We start from the raw sequence: 18469 nt of genomic DNA on the forward strand, positions 1-18469 counted from the left end.
TTGGGCTTTTCACCACAGTTTAGGAACAAGACATCAGAGTGACCTACTCCTGATAACCAATTAATGAAAGATCCAGCTTACTTGCAAAATTACTCAGAAACAGTCAAGGTCGTGAAATGTCAGTGGTGACAGAGGCAATTTGTCTCTTCTAGTGTTTTACCCGCAACAGCCTGAGCCCTTTGGAAGAGCGGTTCTTGGTGAAGACTGACAGTTGAAGGATCCCACCCAACCCAGATGGCAACCTTAAAAATGACTCTGACAGCACCACTTGCTCCCCCATCCTCAACCCTGTGCCTTTTTCAGCTCTCCCTTTTTTTTCTTTCTTTTTCTTCTCAAGATTTGAAGAAAATAAGGCTGGGGCCTCCCCTTGGGCAGTCCCAGCCTCAGGTCCATTTGCCATATATTAGAGATCATAAATCTCTATGTTGAATGGAAGCACTGCCATCCCTGGTGCAGGCCTTTGATGGCGTTGTGGGGGGAGTTGACCTCAGGGCAGGCCTGCAGCAGAGGAAGGGACTGAATGGGAGAGAAAGACGGCCTGGGCATGGCTCGTTAAACAAATGTCCCCCCCCTCTTTTTGCTCCCTTCCTTATTCTGTGAAGAGGTGCTGAATGTGTGCAGCAGTGAAGGGATGTTGATAGAGGGTCTGGCCTGGTGGTAATGAGGGGTTCTCACCTCGTTGTAAATGGGAGGTTTGGGGGAAAAGGTCACCAATCTCTGTCTTTGTCCCTGTCTGCCCTGCCTGTGCCCTATGCATGAGTGACACAGATACTCCATTTCATCTTTTTTTTTGTACTTTTTAGCTTTTGTGCGTACCTTGGCAAATAGGCTCACACTCATGTCTGGGTGTGAAATACTATTTGGGTGCAGTCGTGTAAGATTTTTCTCCCTGATAGATGTTTGTGGGTCTTGGGCCCGAGTCTCAGTGTCCTTTCCGTTATGTGTCATTGTGTCTTCATACGTGCATCTCTCCCATGTGAATGCTTTCACAAGCAGCGACAGGGGGTATTTATTTGAACACTGTCGAAAGAGCCTGCTGAGGGCTGGTCAGCTGTCTGTGGCAATCCCCTCTGCATCTGGAGACACCCTGAGGGCAGTAGAGCGCTCTCTCTCTCCCCTGTTTAATACTATCAACCAGTCTGTCTCACTCCATCTTGCCTTATGTCATACAACATACACAAATGACCAGACAAATGATAATTGTACACTTTTGTCTCTCCATATTTTCCCTTTGTATTCACTCTCAGATGTCTCGCAATAAAATTAGATTTTAGTATTAGAATACTTTCCAAGATATCCTGCCAGATATAGTGTCTATGGAGGAAAAACATTTATATTTTTAAAGTGTTACTGACACCCAAAATAAGCAACAATAGACAGGTTATAATACACAGCTGTCCTCCCACTAAGTTCATGGATATAAACACCAGCTGAGACATCCAAGTATGGTGTAATATGATTAACTTAGTGTGTGAAAAAACATTTGACTGCTTTAACAGGGACCAACCTTATAAGAAGGTCTTTGCACTGAAGGAATGTGCAACTACATTACAAAATATGTGAACATGTGCCTGTGCATTTTTTTCCAGCATGGATCCTGATGGAGTTTCGCAAAGAATTAATGGAAGTTAAGAGACTACATAGTTCAGTTAATCACAACTCCTTGTTAACTGTCAGTTCATGTCAGGATATGGGAATTCATTTGATATAAAAATCTGGTCCAGTTGAGCTGAATAAACTTTGTTATGATTTGGCGCTATACAAATAAATCTGATTTGATTTGATTTAAAATTTTGCAAGGGTTTGGCTTAGTACATTCACACTCTACTCTATCGTGGATCACATTAAACCTGCAGTGGAATATGATTTTAAACTGTAGGGAACAAGTTTGTCATGGGTTAATAGGCTTTGTGCAACAAAAAAGCACAAAATAATGCTCACGGCTTGAGCAGAGAACGAGATCGTGGACAGGTAGGTGGCCTGCAGTCTCCATGCGTGGTGCTAGCTAGTAGATAGACGTGGCTGTCTGTGAGGTGAGCTGTTGTGATATGGGAACTCGTACGGATATCAGCAGGACAGAAGCAGAGCATGTTTCTGGTTGATTAAGCCAGGTTTTTTTAATTTATTTTGTATAACTTTAACCCTTTTTTTAAATCCCACCTTAATTAGTCAAGTAATATGAAGAGGGTGACAGGATTACTCACAACAATGGCTATGGGAGTTGCACATTTCACACGTTCATAATGTTACATCAGGTTTCACCGAATACACTTTACACTGCATAACAACTCTTCAGTTTCCATGACAGAGAAGATAATAAGAGAACACAACCTCACATAGTCAAATAGCTGCTTTAATATCTCCTTAACCAATGGAAAAAATGAGGCACTGATTATTATCTCAGTTTGATTGATTAACACTGGCACACTGGGCTAAAATTATGACACTGAAGATGTTCTTTTCTGATATCAATCCAACATTTCCTTTGTATGTGTAATTACATGTTTTGTGCAAATACCATTATACCTTGATAGATTAACCTTGCTAAAAAGCACTCCAAAAGAGCTCTTCAGTCTCAAGAACAAGAGTAATGCCTAATGATCGATGTCACATGGTGAATGTTGAGACAGCTCCAGTGGTGGGTAATATGTCTGTTTAAGCTAGGTTTACATATATAACACTGAACCTAATGTCTGTACCTTCAGACTGCATCGGTCTTGGAGTACAGAAAGTGTGTGTGAGTGTGTGTGTGTGTGTGTGTGTGTGTGTGTGTGTGTGTGTGTGTGTGTCAATATGCATAGATCATGTGTCTGTGAGCACAGTCAGCACAGTGAGGGGATCTGATGTCAGGATTTAAAGTAATATTGAAGTATTTGACACTATACACACATCAGATGTGTGTGTGCACATGCGTGTGTACCAGCTGAAGGGATTCTCACACCAACCAACGTTGCCTGGTTACAGGCCAGTTGGCAAGGAAACTGTGACGGCCTGTGCTAATTTGTGATAGCCTCAGACAGCTGCGTGCATGAGGAGCTGCATGTATGCACGTGCTTGTCCGACTGTGCGTGTGTGTGTGTGTGAGATGAGTGAGAACCTCTCATTTGTCAAGCAAGATAGGTGACTCACTACACTGTTGATTAGCCCAGACAGACACAACATCCGTCATCCATGGAGCCACCACCAAACACATCTGTTTGATCGAAAACCTATTCGGACCGTCTCAAATTCAGGTCAAATATATTGAGTGAATGGCCAACACAGGTGACATACCAAGATAATTTTATTTTCAAACCAAAGTGGTCTAAAATCTGATTTTAAAAAAAGAGGGAATGTTTCAGCCAGCTTCAGTCTGTCTTTCAGTGCTGCTGCGTATTTTGAAACATTTCAAGCAGCTTTTTTTTAAATGCTTAAAAAAACAAACAAACAAACAACCAAGTTATATGTATCTATAGCATATATACTGTGTATACACACAGACATTGCATCTAGAAAAGCGAAACAGTGCAATAAATGCATGATGTGAAGATTTATTTTTGTCACTCAATATATGCGGCGCCTAGCCAGATATCTGTGTTGTGTCGAGGAAGATGGAAAGAATGAAAGTGTTAGAGAAGGAGGGCAGAGAGAGTACATTAGACTGCATGCGAGAGAAAGCAATTACCTGTGACACACTTTGTGCATTTCCCATCACAGAAGAAAGGACAGCAGTGGCGAGAGGAGAGAGAATGGGAAATGAAAGAAGACAGAAGGGTAGAGGAAAGAAAGAGAGAATGAGGAATAGAGGATAGAAAGGAAGAGAAGATACTGAAGCCAGTCAGTTCTGTCTGTGCCCACTGATAAGACTAATCTCTGTGAGTATATATTCGCAAGTAATACTATGTGCTTGAAATAAAAATTTTTTTAGTCCAATACCTGGACTTTGATGTGCTATCATTTGCAGGAAGAGGTGATGTGCCCAGGTAGGAGCAGCTGCTTGGCAGAGAGGGTGTCTTCCTTGCTGCAAAATGAAGGCGAGCTGCTTTCTAATTCTTTCCAGTGACATATTTCTCATTAAGTTTCTTTTCACCTGTTGAAAACATTAAATTCTGGTGGCTACAATTATCTTAAAGTGCCCACCACCAAAAAAATTATCCAGAGAAGACTGAAGGGAGTCACAACTCTCACAATGCTCTGGACCAAATGACATAATATTCCTATTTTTAATTTACCAGTAGTATACTTTGATCTGTATTGTGTCTCAAATATTTTTTTTATTTTTCTTGAAAATCACCAAAATGACAAATGCATGTCAAATCTGCTGTTTTACTATATTCCATTATGCAGCACTCCAAGCTGTAGCATGGACAGTTTGCAGCACAGACTTCATTATGTAAACTGAGGGTTTGAAACAAATTCAAACAAATCTCAGGCAATAAAACTTAAAGGGACGAGCAAGGCAGTTTGTGAAAAAATAAATATCAATAAATATAATGAACTCTCTACAAATGATGTAGCAATTATAGTTTATTTGTCCTCTCTGCATTATGTATAGTGAACGGTATAATTAAAACCTGCTTGTATATGGCCCTAACCATGAAAGCTTAATATAACCTGTATAATTGTTTGCTGCCTAGTCTATTCAAGTCATAGCACTTACAGCCTGTTAAAGGTAGACTAGTTAAACATTAGTACTAATGTTATGTGACAGGACAAGTGTCAAGATGTCAGTTAACAGAACTTTTTGACTGTGCAGAACTATTTTGCTGTTGCTGCACAGTCAACATAGCAATGACATTAATAGCCTTGAAGAAAGGTTGTGTGCGCCGCATGTCTAGTAAATACAAGCCAAGTAACTATGTGGCAGCAGACTGAGGTCAGTTAAATAGCCCCTTAATGAAAAATAAACCAACCCAATAATTATTTTTGTGTTTCTGCTATAAAGCATTTCCATATAATGATGAGAAGATGTGAGACAGGAAGTAAACCAAAGTAGAAGGCTGTTAAATGTATAAAGAAGGGAAGCGAGGCGTATATTGAGCTCTGTTGTAATTTTCCTAGCATTTTTGTGGAGTTGCACATTTTTGTGAAATCCCAGCATATTCCTAGACACTTGGTATCTTACCAGCATTTATAAAATATAACAGCTGTCACCTGGGGGTTTTCGTCTTTCTTTTTCACATGTTTTTTCCTCCTTAAAACAGAGTGGATTCATCCTGCCCTCTGTCCTCTTGATACAATAAGGGAGGGATGTAACAAGTTTGAATGTACGGCTGTTGCAGCTCTTGCGCCCTCAGTCTCTAGCTGGAGCCTCTTGGGGAAGACACTGCTCGTATGAGAACATGAGTAACGAAGGAAAGAAAAAGGAGACTGGGTGAGAAATGGTGGAGGAGCTGCGGTTTAATGAAAGTGAGTTATAATCAAGTGCTGTGCTGGAACAAGCGGACTCCTCTCTCAGCCTGTTGATCTTGCTGATGTATGCTATGTCAGATTGTGGCTTAATTGACTCAGTTTGTGCCCAGCTGAAGGTTATCTTATCAAAGGCAGTAATTTCACTTGCCACCTGCTGGAAATAGTGGTTTATTTGATTTACTTGCCTGCTTTGTGCATGCTGAGGTCTAGTTATGTATCATCTCAGCCTTTTATGACGCTTCCTCCTCCCCTGGTGATGATTTTCTCTCCCTCTCCCTTGCTTTTCTCTGTCATGCAAAATACTCCTAGTTTTCTGCCAAGCCCACCACTTCTCTTCCTCTGTCCTCCCTCCGGGCTCTTTTCTTGGTCCATATTTGTCTGTGGTCTCGGCCTTAGTCTGTGAGTCTGTTGCAAATGGTTGCATTAACAGGCACTGCTGTTGCATTTTGAGGACTATTAGTCTTGCTGAGGCATTAGTCATTAAGTGTGACGTGGGCAGAGCACAGGCTGGGGGCCGTGACATGCATGGCTAGCTGGTTTTCATCCGAGTCAGATGGCTGACCTTTTCCTGCAGAATCCTCCATGATGAGAAAGGTGACATCTGAGTAATTAATTGTGTGAAACCATGGCGGCTCATCACACCCCACCATTCCTTATCCCAGCCCACTCTGCTGTCACTGTGTCAATCAGCTGTCAAGTGACACCAGCGAGGGGATCTGACTGAAAGGAGGAGGGAGATACTGGATCTGCTCATCTGTGTTCGTCCCAGGTGGAAATGAGTTCCCACCTGAGTGCAGACATATTTCAGTATTAATGCTTTGGTGATAATAAAGCATTCATAGGAGGAATGAGGTACTGAGTGACAGCCAGACTGAAGAGGGTGTTGTAGTTTCAGCCTCACACAACTTGTTTTTCAGAGATTTAAAGGAAGACACAGGGTTAAATTAGAATAAAAAGCACCTAATTAGGGGTTCAATTAAATAAGCTTTATGATTAATTGCTGTAACATTTCTGCATCGTCGAATTGTGCTGCTTTTGTTGGATAACTCTGAATTTTCTCTCTGTCAGAGACCACTGAAACAACACACCGGCTCCTGGCTGGGAAACCCATCAGCATCAGTGCCTTGAGCTGTCAAGTTAGACACAGACTGTGGTCAAGATTAGGCTTGCACATGTCAAATCGAGCTCCATGAACGTGGCACTTTATTCTTAGCAACCACACTGACCACTGTGTTGGCCTGTGTGTGTGTGTGTGTGTGTGTGTGTGTGTGTGTGTGTGTGTGTGTGTGTGTGTGTGTGTGTGTGTGTGTGTGTGTGTGTGTGTGTGTGTGTGTGTGTGTGTGTGTGTGTGTGAATCTGAAAAGAAAATGTTGCACCTATATTTGTAGAAACACATGCTTGGTTGTTTTCAAAAATCTTCTGCCATGTTGAAATGCTAAAAGAACCCAAACATGCTCAGTTTTGTTTGAGTAACCTCAACCTTTGCTGATTATGTTTTTATGTTTGAATATTTCTGAATATATGAAGGTCATTGACATTTGTCTTTCCCCGTTTCCATCCTATTGAATTTGATCATGTAATTACTGGAACAACATAGAATAAATAATAATAATGTTTCCTGGAGAGAATTTGAAGAAACTTTCTAGCAGCAGCCTGGAAAAATATTGTTCTCATTAAAATGCAAACATGCCAGTGCAGATACCCAGCAGGTATATTGCTTATCATGTTTATCATCCTTGTTTAGTGTGTTAGCATTGCAATATTTGCTGTATTACAATATAATATTAGCACTGAACATCGGACGCTGATGGGGATGTTTTGATAGTTTTGCAGGTGTTTGTTGAAAAGTATCAGATAAACTGAAAGCTTGAACAAAGGAATTAAAGTTACAATGAAGTTTGCATGAAAGACTGAACCCTAGGTCCTGTCAGTCCATGCCATAGTCGTCAAGACTAAAGACCATAGATCAGACAGCCTCAATGCTGCAATAAGATGAAAGTGACATGATACCCTCTCTGGGGACCATGCATGACCACATTTTGTGCCAATCCATCCACTCAATGTAGTTTGTTGCATAAATTTACCTTTGACTGAGTGGTCGTGCCAGATAAAAAGTCATTAGGATACAACCTTTAGGCAACATTCTCACACAGTCTTGACTGTTGTCTTGTTCATGATGTCAACTGTTTGACTTTTCATCTCTACTCCGTCACCCTGCTCCTCCCATTCAGAGCCACAGGCCAATGACAATACGTCAGCTCCGCTCAACCCCAACTAGTCTCCTAAATAAGACCAAGTTTGGGCTGATGATAAGCCCAAAACCAGGTAACTTCCAGGTTGCGAAGGCCAGTAGCACTGATAACACACTGTGTCAGGTAATGACAGAGTTTTTTTGTGTGTGTGTGTGTGTGTGTGTGTGTGTGTGTGTGTGTGCGTGCGCGTGCACGCATGCGTGGGCATGCATCTGTGGTTAGAGCGAGAGAGAAATAAGAGCGATGCCACACAGGGAAAACCTCTTGGTGTCAAGGGCGTAGTCTGAGTCTGAAAAGCCTGATTAACATGAGAAGGTGAGTGTGTGTCAGTTTGTTGCAGCTGCACCTATATGTGTTAATGTGTGTGAGTGATGGCCAGTGAATGAGTAACCCATGGTCTCATGTGTCCTCCCTGGTGCTTCAGTGTAATTAGCAGAGAGAGTAATGAGCTTCTTCCTGTCTAATAAGGTTTGCTATTTATTAGAAATGCCAGTTGCTGTGTATGATGGAAATTCCGTGATCAGGAAACACCAGATAGCAGATACACCAATTTGAAACTTGTTTTATGTGTAATGTGGCTTCTCTGTTCTAATATCCACAAACCTGTAATAAATAAGCATGGAAAAAGAATCTCTATTAAAAGGTGGCATTTATACATACATTTTACACACTTTTATATTATATTTATATTATATATTATTACTTTTATAATAATAATATAAAATGTATCTATTAAATGTATTTTTGCCTTTACATGTGCATTCTTCGAATGTTGGTTCCCAAAACTTGCTTCAAATGCATTTGTGTGTGGGACAAGGGAGACACATTTGCTTCCTGCTATGATCTTTTTGGCAACCCCCCCCATCTATGATTTACAGATGGAGGGCTGGGACTGAATTTGAGTTCATTCAAGAAGTATTGTTGCGTTATAATTTTGTTTTAAAACTGCAGGATGAAGTAATACAACGAAGAAGAAGAAGGGAAGCTGCTTGTATTGAAAGCAAAGCGAGTGACAGAGATTAAGGCTGTTTCAGTCACCCACTGGCTCATAAAGTGGCTTTTAGTTTTCCTTGTTTATTACTCATACAATGCATGCATGTGATGAAATAATATGGAAGTATATCATGCTATCGTGAAGCAGATGAGATGTGACCGTGTGTGAATGAGTGAGTCCTTTTTTCCATCGAACTTATAACAGGTAATAGATAAATTGCCTATTATAAAGCATTCTTTCTAGTCGGCTGCCTGTATTTGACTTTCTTGCCAAAAGCTAAATTCTCAAGGGGAGGTTGGGTAATTTCAGTTTTTCATGTGCTGATCAATGATCTTAATGCTATCTGGATCATGTATGTAATCTTCATTCAGAATAATAAGGATTACAGCTGTAAATGCATATTATTTTATACACCTCTGTTGTCCAGCCAAAATTCAGTCGTTTGAGCACTCATCGCATTTTCAAAGGGCATCTTTGAGTTTCGAAGACGAACAGCCCACAGTTCAGTCTGTGAAACCTTATGAAAAAAGAGAAATGGGGAAACCATTCAGAGAGCAAGACCCTGCCATCTCATTAAAAGCTTGCTATAATGCCAGCTACAGGTAATTAATCTGTTTTGGCAAGTCTGCCTTCATACTGTAAAACAGATTTCATGTGTAGTGGAATAGACAATGACTTCTAACAGTACTAACCCTCAAAATTAAATGCTTCCAATGCATTGGAGTGAATTGAAAGTTAAACAAAAGGGAATGTAGAGGCTTAATATGTTCAAGCCTGCCTTTTTCTTTCTCTACAAGATTATTGTTGAACATTATAGTGCAGTGTACGTTTACTGTTGCAAGTTTTAATCAGAGGTTTGATGCACAGTAGAATATTTGCCAGTGTCTAATAGCTTGTTTTGTCTGCAGGTCGGGAGATCAAGCAGACAGAGGCTGCAGTCCTTATAATAGCAACAGCTCAGTGGTGCTCACTGTCTGACTCTGTGGGGGGGGGTTGTAAATGATTGTGTTGCAGGGAAAGCTTTATGGTGACTGGATTTTGCAACATTAGTAATTTAACTAGAGGAGAGTAATAATAACATATAAAGCTTCATTATTATTATTATTATATTGTAAAATATATATATAATTATTTATGTATTTATATATATATATAGTGTATTAGATCAGATGTCAATATTCACGGTGAAATAGAATATGTGCATGTGTCTCCTGCATCATAAAGACTAGTGCTTATTTTTGGCACTCCCTCCTCACAACCACCTACAATATTTTCTTGCACATACACTCACATGTACGTACTCAAACTACGATCATCCGTCCCACTACCACCACGTGCACAGACTACCCTCAGGGCTGTTGCAGCTCCTGTTGCTTGGGGTGCAAATGCACCAGCAATCGTGTTCAAGTTGCTCTACTGGTTACATGTTGTCATGCCACTGCAGCCAGGATGAAGGATGTTATTAAAATGTGTTACAATCGACATCACAGGCAACTTGCTACTTGCTATATTTATACAGCGTGGTTATTACTGTTTTTCTTTGCTGTTATGTCAGGTAACCTGCAGTAACCAACAACCTCAGTGGCTCTAACTGATAAAGATGCTTAACAGATAGCAAAAAGACAGACTCAGCTGCCTAAAGGAAAGAAAAAAGCCCCATCTGTTGATTTCCAGGACATCCCTGCATTCCCATGAGACAGGTCACATACACTGTCAATTTGTGTCACAGAATTTATGGTGTTGTACATAAAAGACAGCAGAGAGTGACTGACAAGATGAGTCTCAACAAAGATCGTCCTACCACTTCAAAGCTAACATTTTATGATTAAAAAGTATAGTTGGAGATGTTTCGTCCACGCTACATGTAAGTTGCGATCAAAGGTCTGTCTGATGTTTACAAATGAACCTGATGATTAGTGCATAGACTCTTCTCTTGCATACTCACTATATACTTGCACAAAAAATATGATTATCACTTCAGAATTCATCTAAAAAGTGTTTGAGCGCATAGCAGGTGATTCAGATTTAAGTCTGACCACGAGTTTGGTGTTTGATAGGATTGAGTTACTCACTCTCTCTCTCTTAATTAACTCAGGTTTCCCCTTATTCACACCCCACACTTCCTTAAACATGTGCATAATGTTCTAGACACAACTTTATCTGTAGTTCAAAGCTGCTGGACCTCTGTCATTCTTGGTCAGATGTCACTGGAAGTGCTGCAAGTCAGCCAGGGCTAAGAATCAAGAAGTCTGTGTGGTCAAATAGTCTCAATTAACTTTGTGTTAGGCTTTTTTCTTTTTCTTTGAAGAGATGTGATGAGGGGTCTAACCCATGAAGTACAGCAGATGATGTTTCCGTTTTTTTTGTCTGTTTTCTTTACAGTTGGTTGATATGACTGAATGGAGTAAATTGAGATCATTGGAAGGTGCAACAGTAGTGAGAGTAGCTATGAGAAGAAAATGGTCGAAAGAAAATCCAATCTAAAGGTTTTTGTGAAGGCTCAGAATATATGTGGGAAAGTTGTATACTAAATTTCTTTAACATTTGAGAATCTTTCACTGTAACCTTTTTATATTATTTTCTTGCCCAGGCTTTCTTCATTTCTTCAGGCTCTTATTCAAACTCAAAAACCCGCTGACCCTTATGCACTGCCTACCCTCTGGTTCCTTTAATATTCAGCTTTATGAAAATGAGGCTGAAGACAAAAAAGCCTTGTATTGTGTCTAATCTGCCTCCCTTTACCACTGCCCCAATCCACCAGCCTTTATTCCCTTCTCCTCCCCCTTCCTCTGCTGTTTTCGTCTCCTGCACACTCAGACCATACCAGGGTGCTCAGATGCCCCCAATATGAGAGCTGTTAGTTGTTGTGAATGTTTTGTGGTATTATGTCTGTAGCAGGATTTGCGTGTGTGTGTGTGTGTGTGTGTGTGTGTGTGTGTGTGTGTGTGTGTGTGTGTGTGTGTGTGTGTGTGTGTGTGTGTGTGTGTGTGTGTGTGTGTGTGTGTGTGTGTGTGTGTGTGTGTGTGTGTGTATGTGCGTGTAATCTGAGGGATTTGCATCATATTCACTTTGCTGTTTGTAAAAACAAGCCTTATGCAGCACGGAAACAGAAAATAATAGTTTGAAAAATTAAAAGGTGAACATTCTTGCGCAATTCTTGAATATGCATGCAAAGAAGTATTAATTTATAAGCACTTCTTTCCCCAGAATCCTCTCTCCATTCGTATGCAAGTGTAAAAACTTTCGCTGCTAAAAAAATAATACAAGTAACTGAAATAGGAGACGGATACATAAGCGTTAGTCAATGTCGTGTGTGTGTGAGAAAAAGTTCATGTTCTTCACTGCATGTACCTGTGGGTGCATCAGCAGGAAGTGATCACTAATTGGAGGGATGGGTAAACCTTGCATGAAATTGCCCTCCGAGGCCACATTGTTGAGTGTGTGTCCCTCTGCAGCTCCACGCCAGCAGCGAGCCTGCCGAGTTCAGAGAGTGCTCATTCAACTATGAAGCTCGTGGTGTTGTCAAGTGAAGTGAGGGAGTGTTTGTGCGTATGAGGAAAATAATGTATGGCTGCCCGCATCTGAGTGGCAGCTCACGAGATAACAGGCAAATATATTGAAGTGTTTATTTTTCTTCTCTGGCAGCTCAAATGTTTGCTTTAGAGAGAGAGAAAGTGAAGGGAGAAAGAAAAGGGGAGGTGGGTGGATGTGGGGTAAAAGTGGTTGTTCTGTGTGGGGTGGAGTTTGGAGGGTGAGACCAGGCAGAGGATAGGGCTTTAGGGGGTGTGTATGTGTCTGAGAAACAAAGATGGGGGAGGTGTGTATTGGACTGTAATCCTTTAGTCCTGGTTAGAAATAACCCTGCACAGTCTGGGACAAACAATATGACAGGGACCCACACATATTCACACACGCACGCGCACGCACACACATACATGGACGATATTGTTCTGGTTGAATCGTTGTGTGGCAAGACAGGCTTTGGCTGCCGTTACTTCATCATGACAAAATGTCTTCGGCAAAAATTGGCTGATTTACAACAAGAGAAGGTTGGTTCTTTCTGTAGAGTAGAGTTTGAGCTTACGCATCATGTTTGTGTGTTTGTGCGTTTGTTTATCTGTCTGTGTGTATTGGAAAAAGAGTTGCGTTGGTGTGAAGTGCCAAAAGCCAGGGAAGGGGTTAGTCTTTTACAGTCAGCAGTGCAAATCCTTATAGTTCGTATAACAAATAATACTATTTGAAAAAGGTACTATTCTATGAATCGTGTCAAATTTAATAAGAGTATACAGATGAATTCTTCTCTTCCTCCTCTGTTGCCATGCTACAGATGACTCGCACTTGGTTTGGTTGCCACAGATAACAGTTTAATTTCAAATGACGTCTTTCTTTATCCAAACACAATAAAATGCATAAAATGTTAAATCTGGTTTCACTAAAATAAGATGCAACTCACATTGCTATCAAAACTGTCACACCAGTTGTCTACATATAAATTACTACATGTTCCTCTATAAAATCCAGATGCAAATATATTAAATACTAATAACTTTTAGATAGATAGATAGATAGTGATATTTTCTGTCTTAGTGTGATTATACTACAGTCTTACAATGTTTACACACCTGGGGAATGTTGTGTTTGGTTTACTCAAGCTGAACCTGAGGCAATTGCAGATTTCAGAACAATTCTCTACTCTGTCACCTCCATTATACTGAACCTGCCAAAAATGGGAATATGTGAAATCCCTCATTGATTACGCGCAATGTAATAGACACTCAGAGAGGGTTCAGTGTCTCATGCACACTTCTTTATTCATGCTGTTGTGAGTATCTTTAGGCCACAGTGCACAGAATACATTTCACGCTGAGAGAGAAGGTCATGCAAATAAATTAGCAAAGACAATAAATATAGTCAGGTTTGTTGGGGCTAAATATTTCTCCTCTTTTTCTTTCTTCTCTGCTTCTTGCCACATTGCTTACTGAGCGATAGAAGTGTGAGTTAAAGGCAGGGGACCATCTACAGCAAACTAGACTGCCATTTACCTCCTGTGAGTGACTCTGCATGTCTTGCAGCCTAATCTGTGCAGTCTTGCTTTGTTTTCTCTCTTTAAAATGTCTCAGATGCCAAATATAGCATCAATACGCTTGCCAGACAATCTGCTCTCCCAAAGACACAAATGACTTTGGAAATAATCCTCTCGTCATATATTGGTAAAGCAATTATTATTACCACCATATCTCAAAAATGGCACTGTGTAAGTGTCCTGCCAGCCATAGCTTTAACGGAGACTAAAATCTGCCTCATCACTGTTTGGTAACGTGGAGAGCAACAACACGACGTGGAGCCAAAATCTCTTTCCTGTGCTGTCATTTGGTGGAGCACAGAGCACCTGCTGCCAGCCTGGCTTTACTCTGAGTCTGCCAACAGCGCCATATGGCAAACACACACACACTCACATACACATGCACACATGGACGTGCACAGCCACTATTTGTGGATCAGGGGTGTTTGAATCTGTGAGAGAGCTCATATTGTCTGAATGTCACATCTTTATGCATGAATGCGCTGTATTTACACAAGCAGACATGGTTGCACTTAGGCACGTACATTCGCAAATATACAAAGACACAGTTACATGCACATACAGACTGATAAACAGGCACATAGAAACAGAGAGATAACGGCTGTGCTCTGTCTACATAAACAAGCCAACGTTCAAAATCAAGCTTTCATGACCTGGTTCATGTTCATTTTATTCAGAATGCCTTTTTCATGAACTTTATCCCTCTTTATTTATCCCTCATATCTCAAGATCCATTAATCTATTATGACAAAGCAAACACATAATTTTAGATTTTTATATTATTTTACATATATATATTTTTTTTACAAATGTATTAAAAAAGAGAAGCTGGTACAAGTATTCAGATCCCTTGCTTTTGATTTAGTTTTAGCCCATTTGGCTGCAGTTACAGCCTGGAGTCTTCTTAGGTATGATGAAATGACTTTGCACTTCTGGAATTCGGGGTCTTCTATTGTTCCTCAACAGATCCTCTCAGGGTCTTCCAGGTTGGATATACATTGGTGTGCAGTTGCCTTGCCTGTGTGCTAAGGTCATTGTCCAGTTGAGGTCAATGAGATCTGGGCCCCCACAGCCTGACGCTGTCACCACCAGGCTTCACTGTTCACTGTGAAGGAAGTGGGCAGGTGATGAGCAGTGCTTGGTTTCCTCCAAGCATGGCAACTAAGATTGAGGCCAACTTCGGTAAGGAATCTTGTTTCCGGTCTGAGGGTCCTTTAGGTGCTTCATGAGAACCTTAAAAAAAATAAATAAATAAAACACCTCTGCCTTCCCACCATATAGCCCAGATCAGCTAAGTGCTATAATGTTGGTTGCCCTTCTGTAAGTTTCTTCCATGTCCATACAGGACCTTGGGCAGGTTGTGCATCTGGATTTTCCAAATATATTCAATTTAAGAAATGTGGGGGCCACAGCAACAACCTTGAACACAGTGTAAATCTTTTCACAGCCTCCTCCAGTTATGTGCCTTGACACAGTCCTGTCTCTGAGCTCTGCAAGCAGCTCATTTAGCTCATGCAGTTTTTCTCTCTTATGCGTTGTCAGCTGGGAGACCTCATATAGATACATTTCCAAATAGCAAAAATATTCATGTTATTTTGATACATTAGTTTTTCCTTTCTGATAATGTTGCTGTCACCCTGTTTTAGTTTTGTATAGTGATGAGAGGGACATTATTTCAAACTATTATAGCATGAGGTTGCAGTATGAAATGAATACTTTGTTAATTATCTGTGTTCGAGACCAGTTTGTCCTCAGTTAAACAAACAAATACTGATATACAGTTGGAACTTTTTAATTTCTTTCCCTTGTTTTAGAGATTACGGCCAGCTTGACTTTCAGCAATCCGGGCAGAATTACCAGCAGTCTATCCCATTTTAAGAGGGAAGGCTACAACAAGTGACTTTTGTCACAAACTCTCAGCAATCAGGAAGCCTCTTTTATGGCGTCTCACTCTCTTGGAGATAATTCATGACATAAACCACAAACAAAATGTACTTTTTCTTATATTTGCACATTTTTAAGTGGCAGTTTACCTTAAATTGCCACTTAAGGCTTGAGGTTCCAAGCAATAAAGTGCAAAAGAAAGAATGGAGTGTGTGCGACCACTATGTCAGTGCCAACAAAACGGGAGGAAAGTGCATACGTAATCACTGCTTTGAAGGTTTTTTCTATTTCTGTCTTTTTAAGAACGTCTTTGGTTTTGTCACACTATCTGGTATTTTTCACATATATTTCAATGCCAACCAAAAAGGCCATGCTTTAATTGATTAATTAACTGAAATTCATAGTGGTTGAAAATTAGTACTTAACCACTCCATTGCTGATGGTTGCATGGGGTTCTGATGTTTGGCTCTGGAGAAAACTATGTACTGGGGGATGCTGGCTGGTCATTAACTTCTAACATGCATGTTGTGCCTGTGAAATACCATGGACCATTTTACTCAGATTCATTTGATTATTTTGTTGTTATTTTTATTTCCTATATTCTTTCAGAAAGACAGATTACAAAATTATTGAGAGGCTACAGTTAGATTTAGACCTTATCTTACTTTGTCTATGTTATCATTTTCAGTATGACCCAGAGAATTCGGGCTTCATCAGTACAGAACGATTCAGGGACCTCTTGGCAACGCACGGCTCTGAGCTCGACCCCCATAAACTGGAAGTCCTGTTGGCCCTGGCTGATGGCAACGCTGATGGAAAAATCTGCTACCAGGATTTTGTGAACCTGGTGAGATGTTTTAACTTTTCATAGGTGTCACTGTGTCAAATTCAACTGACATACAGTATATCCAAAATGTTCAGATGGGTTTTGCTGAAATAGGAAAACCTACTGTGGTCAAATGATTTGGCTTTGATTCAAGAATCTGAATACTTTAGATTCAATGTAACTAATCCAATTTTAATTAGAATGAAAACATGCAAGCCGTCTTTGAATTCAAAACCAGCAAATTATGATGTAATTTGGACTTTATACTTTGGACCTGATAGCTTCATATCCCCTACAAACCCAACAACTAAATGTGAGGGTCTGAGAAAAAGAGAGTGCCGAATCATCTTTTTTTCTGATTATGGGAACAATGCGATGCAACCTGTCAGCAGCTAATTGAGTTTTGCAAGCAAGCTGAAAAGAAAATCTCAGTACAGACGTAAAAAAATCATACAACAGATCATCACATTCAACTGTGGAAAAAAAAATGTTTAATTGGCTATTTTGCCTTTAAATGTTATAAAGCTGATTTGAAAGTAATGCATGCAAATCTGAGTGGCATTGTGACACAGTTGTTAGGGGTCATCTAACCCTGTCGATGGGTCGATTAGATTTATGGATAAGATAAATAATGGACCGACATAAAAACTTTAAAAGATGTAAAGTCACTATATTAACTTCCTCTCAGTTAAAAAATTAAATGGCATTACATTTGGTGAAGGACGCATTATGATTTTTTTAGAAGCAATAACTTTAGGACCTTGACATGACTTGGTTCTTACTTCAGGGTGTCACAGCTATGAATTGAGACGTACATGTTAAATTGCACAAGAATGTCCATGCCCCATCCTCTCACTGGTTACATTAACTACACTTTTTTTTTTTTTTTTTTTTTTTTACATTTTTGTCACAGTTCAGATTTTTCTCAATTTACAACCATATTGCAACATAACCTCAGCCACAAAGTGGGGAGTCTTCCTAATAGGAAGTGACTCTCAGTCTGGTGATAAATTCCACTCTTAATGCTCACCTTGCCCCACTTTCATTTTCACCTTCAAACGGCTGCCTGCTGCTGATTGTCCAAGTTCTCACTCAAGCATCTCCAGCCTTGCTCGCCGCCTCATAACCTTCTCATTTTCTGTGTATCTCTGTCTCGCTGCTGTTCCTCATGAGAAGCTGAATTGCTGACCTGGGACTTTGCGGTGTGTTCTTTGAGTGGGAGTAGTTGTGTGGTAAACAGTAACTATTTGACTGAGGGGTTTGGCTGGGGGGATATACATCTGTACATACTGCAGGGAATTCATTGTTGTCTGTAAATATGAGTGCGTCCATCTCTGACTTTCTGTCTTAGTATTCGAAGATGGGTATTTTACAGTGGGTGAGGAATGAGGCCCGTAGGAGCTTTGGAAAAATGTCAATGGGTTTTATGCAGTTGGTTTTCTCTTGGTGCAGTCAAGTCATGTGACAGGCCGAGGAATGGTATGCAAGCATTTGTGCGTACATTCACTTTTTTCTTAGTGTCTATTTTGTTCACCCCTTCAGTGGTTTTTACATTCACTGAGGCAGCAACAACAGAGGCTAAACACAGAGAACACGAGGAGGGTGGGAGGGAATACAGAGAGAATGAAGTGCCATGCATTACCATAATATGTTGTACGATGAATGAATAAATGCTGAAACAATCTGAACTTGCTGTCCAAAAACCAAGATGGTGATGGGTACATTTCTTACTCAAGGCCTCCAAACTGGTTAAAGCACATAATAGTTTTTTGAAAACTTATCTTTGAACTATTGTGTTGAAAACTGAATTAAACCTAAAATGAACATCTACCTTTGTCCAGGGTTGGGCTTATTAGCCAGCACAGGGTCAAATCAGTAAGGATTTCTGCAGGTATCTACCCAAAGCTTGGAACTGTAACGGATTTACCTAAAGGAATATAAAGCTTGTAATCACAATATAATAGAGCCTGTAATGGCAGACATCAATAGTCTCTGTAATAAAGAGCAAAGGTCAAAGCCAAAGCCAGTCAAAAGGGAAT

The 18469-nt window shown here is 40.3% G+C and overlaps 1 protein-coding gene across 3 annotated transcripts in view; it reads left to right on the forward strand.

Moving 5' to 3' along the window:
• The window catches only part of rhbdl3 (rhomboid, veinlet-like 3 (Drosophila)), a 49864-nt gene that overhangs the window by 12807 nt on the left and 18588 nt on the right, over window positions 1-18469 (forward strand). For 2 of the 3 annotated variants that reach the window (XM_029502795.1, XM_029502804.1), the window contains one exon: window positions 16293-16451. The exons of the other annotated variant lie outside the window; for it this stretch is intronic. In XM_029502795.1, coding sequence (XP_029358655.1) covers window positions 16293-16451 — 159 coding nt within the window. The remainder of the gene's footprint in view (window positions 1-16292; window positions 16452-18469) is intronic. 3 annotated transcript variants of the gene reach the window in all.

The sequence above is a fragment of the Echeneis naucrates genome, chromosome 1 (genome assembly GCF_900963305.1).
Source record: "Echeneis naucrates chromosome 1, fEcheNa1.1, whole genome shotgun sequence".
NCBI lineage: Eukaryota > Metazoa > Chordata > Actinopteri > Carangiformes > Echeneidae > Echeneis > Echeneis naucrates.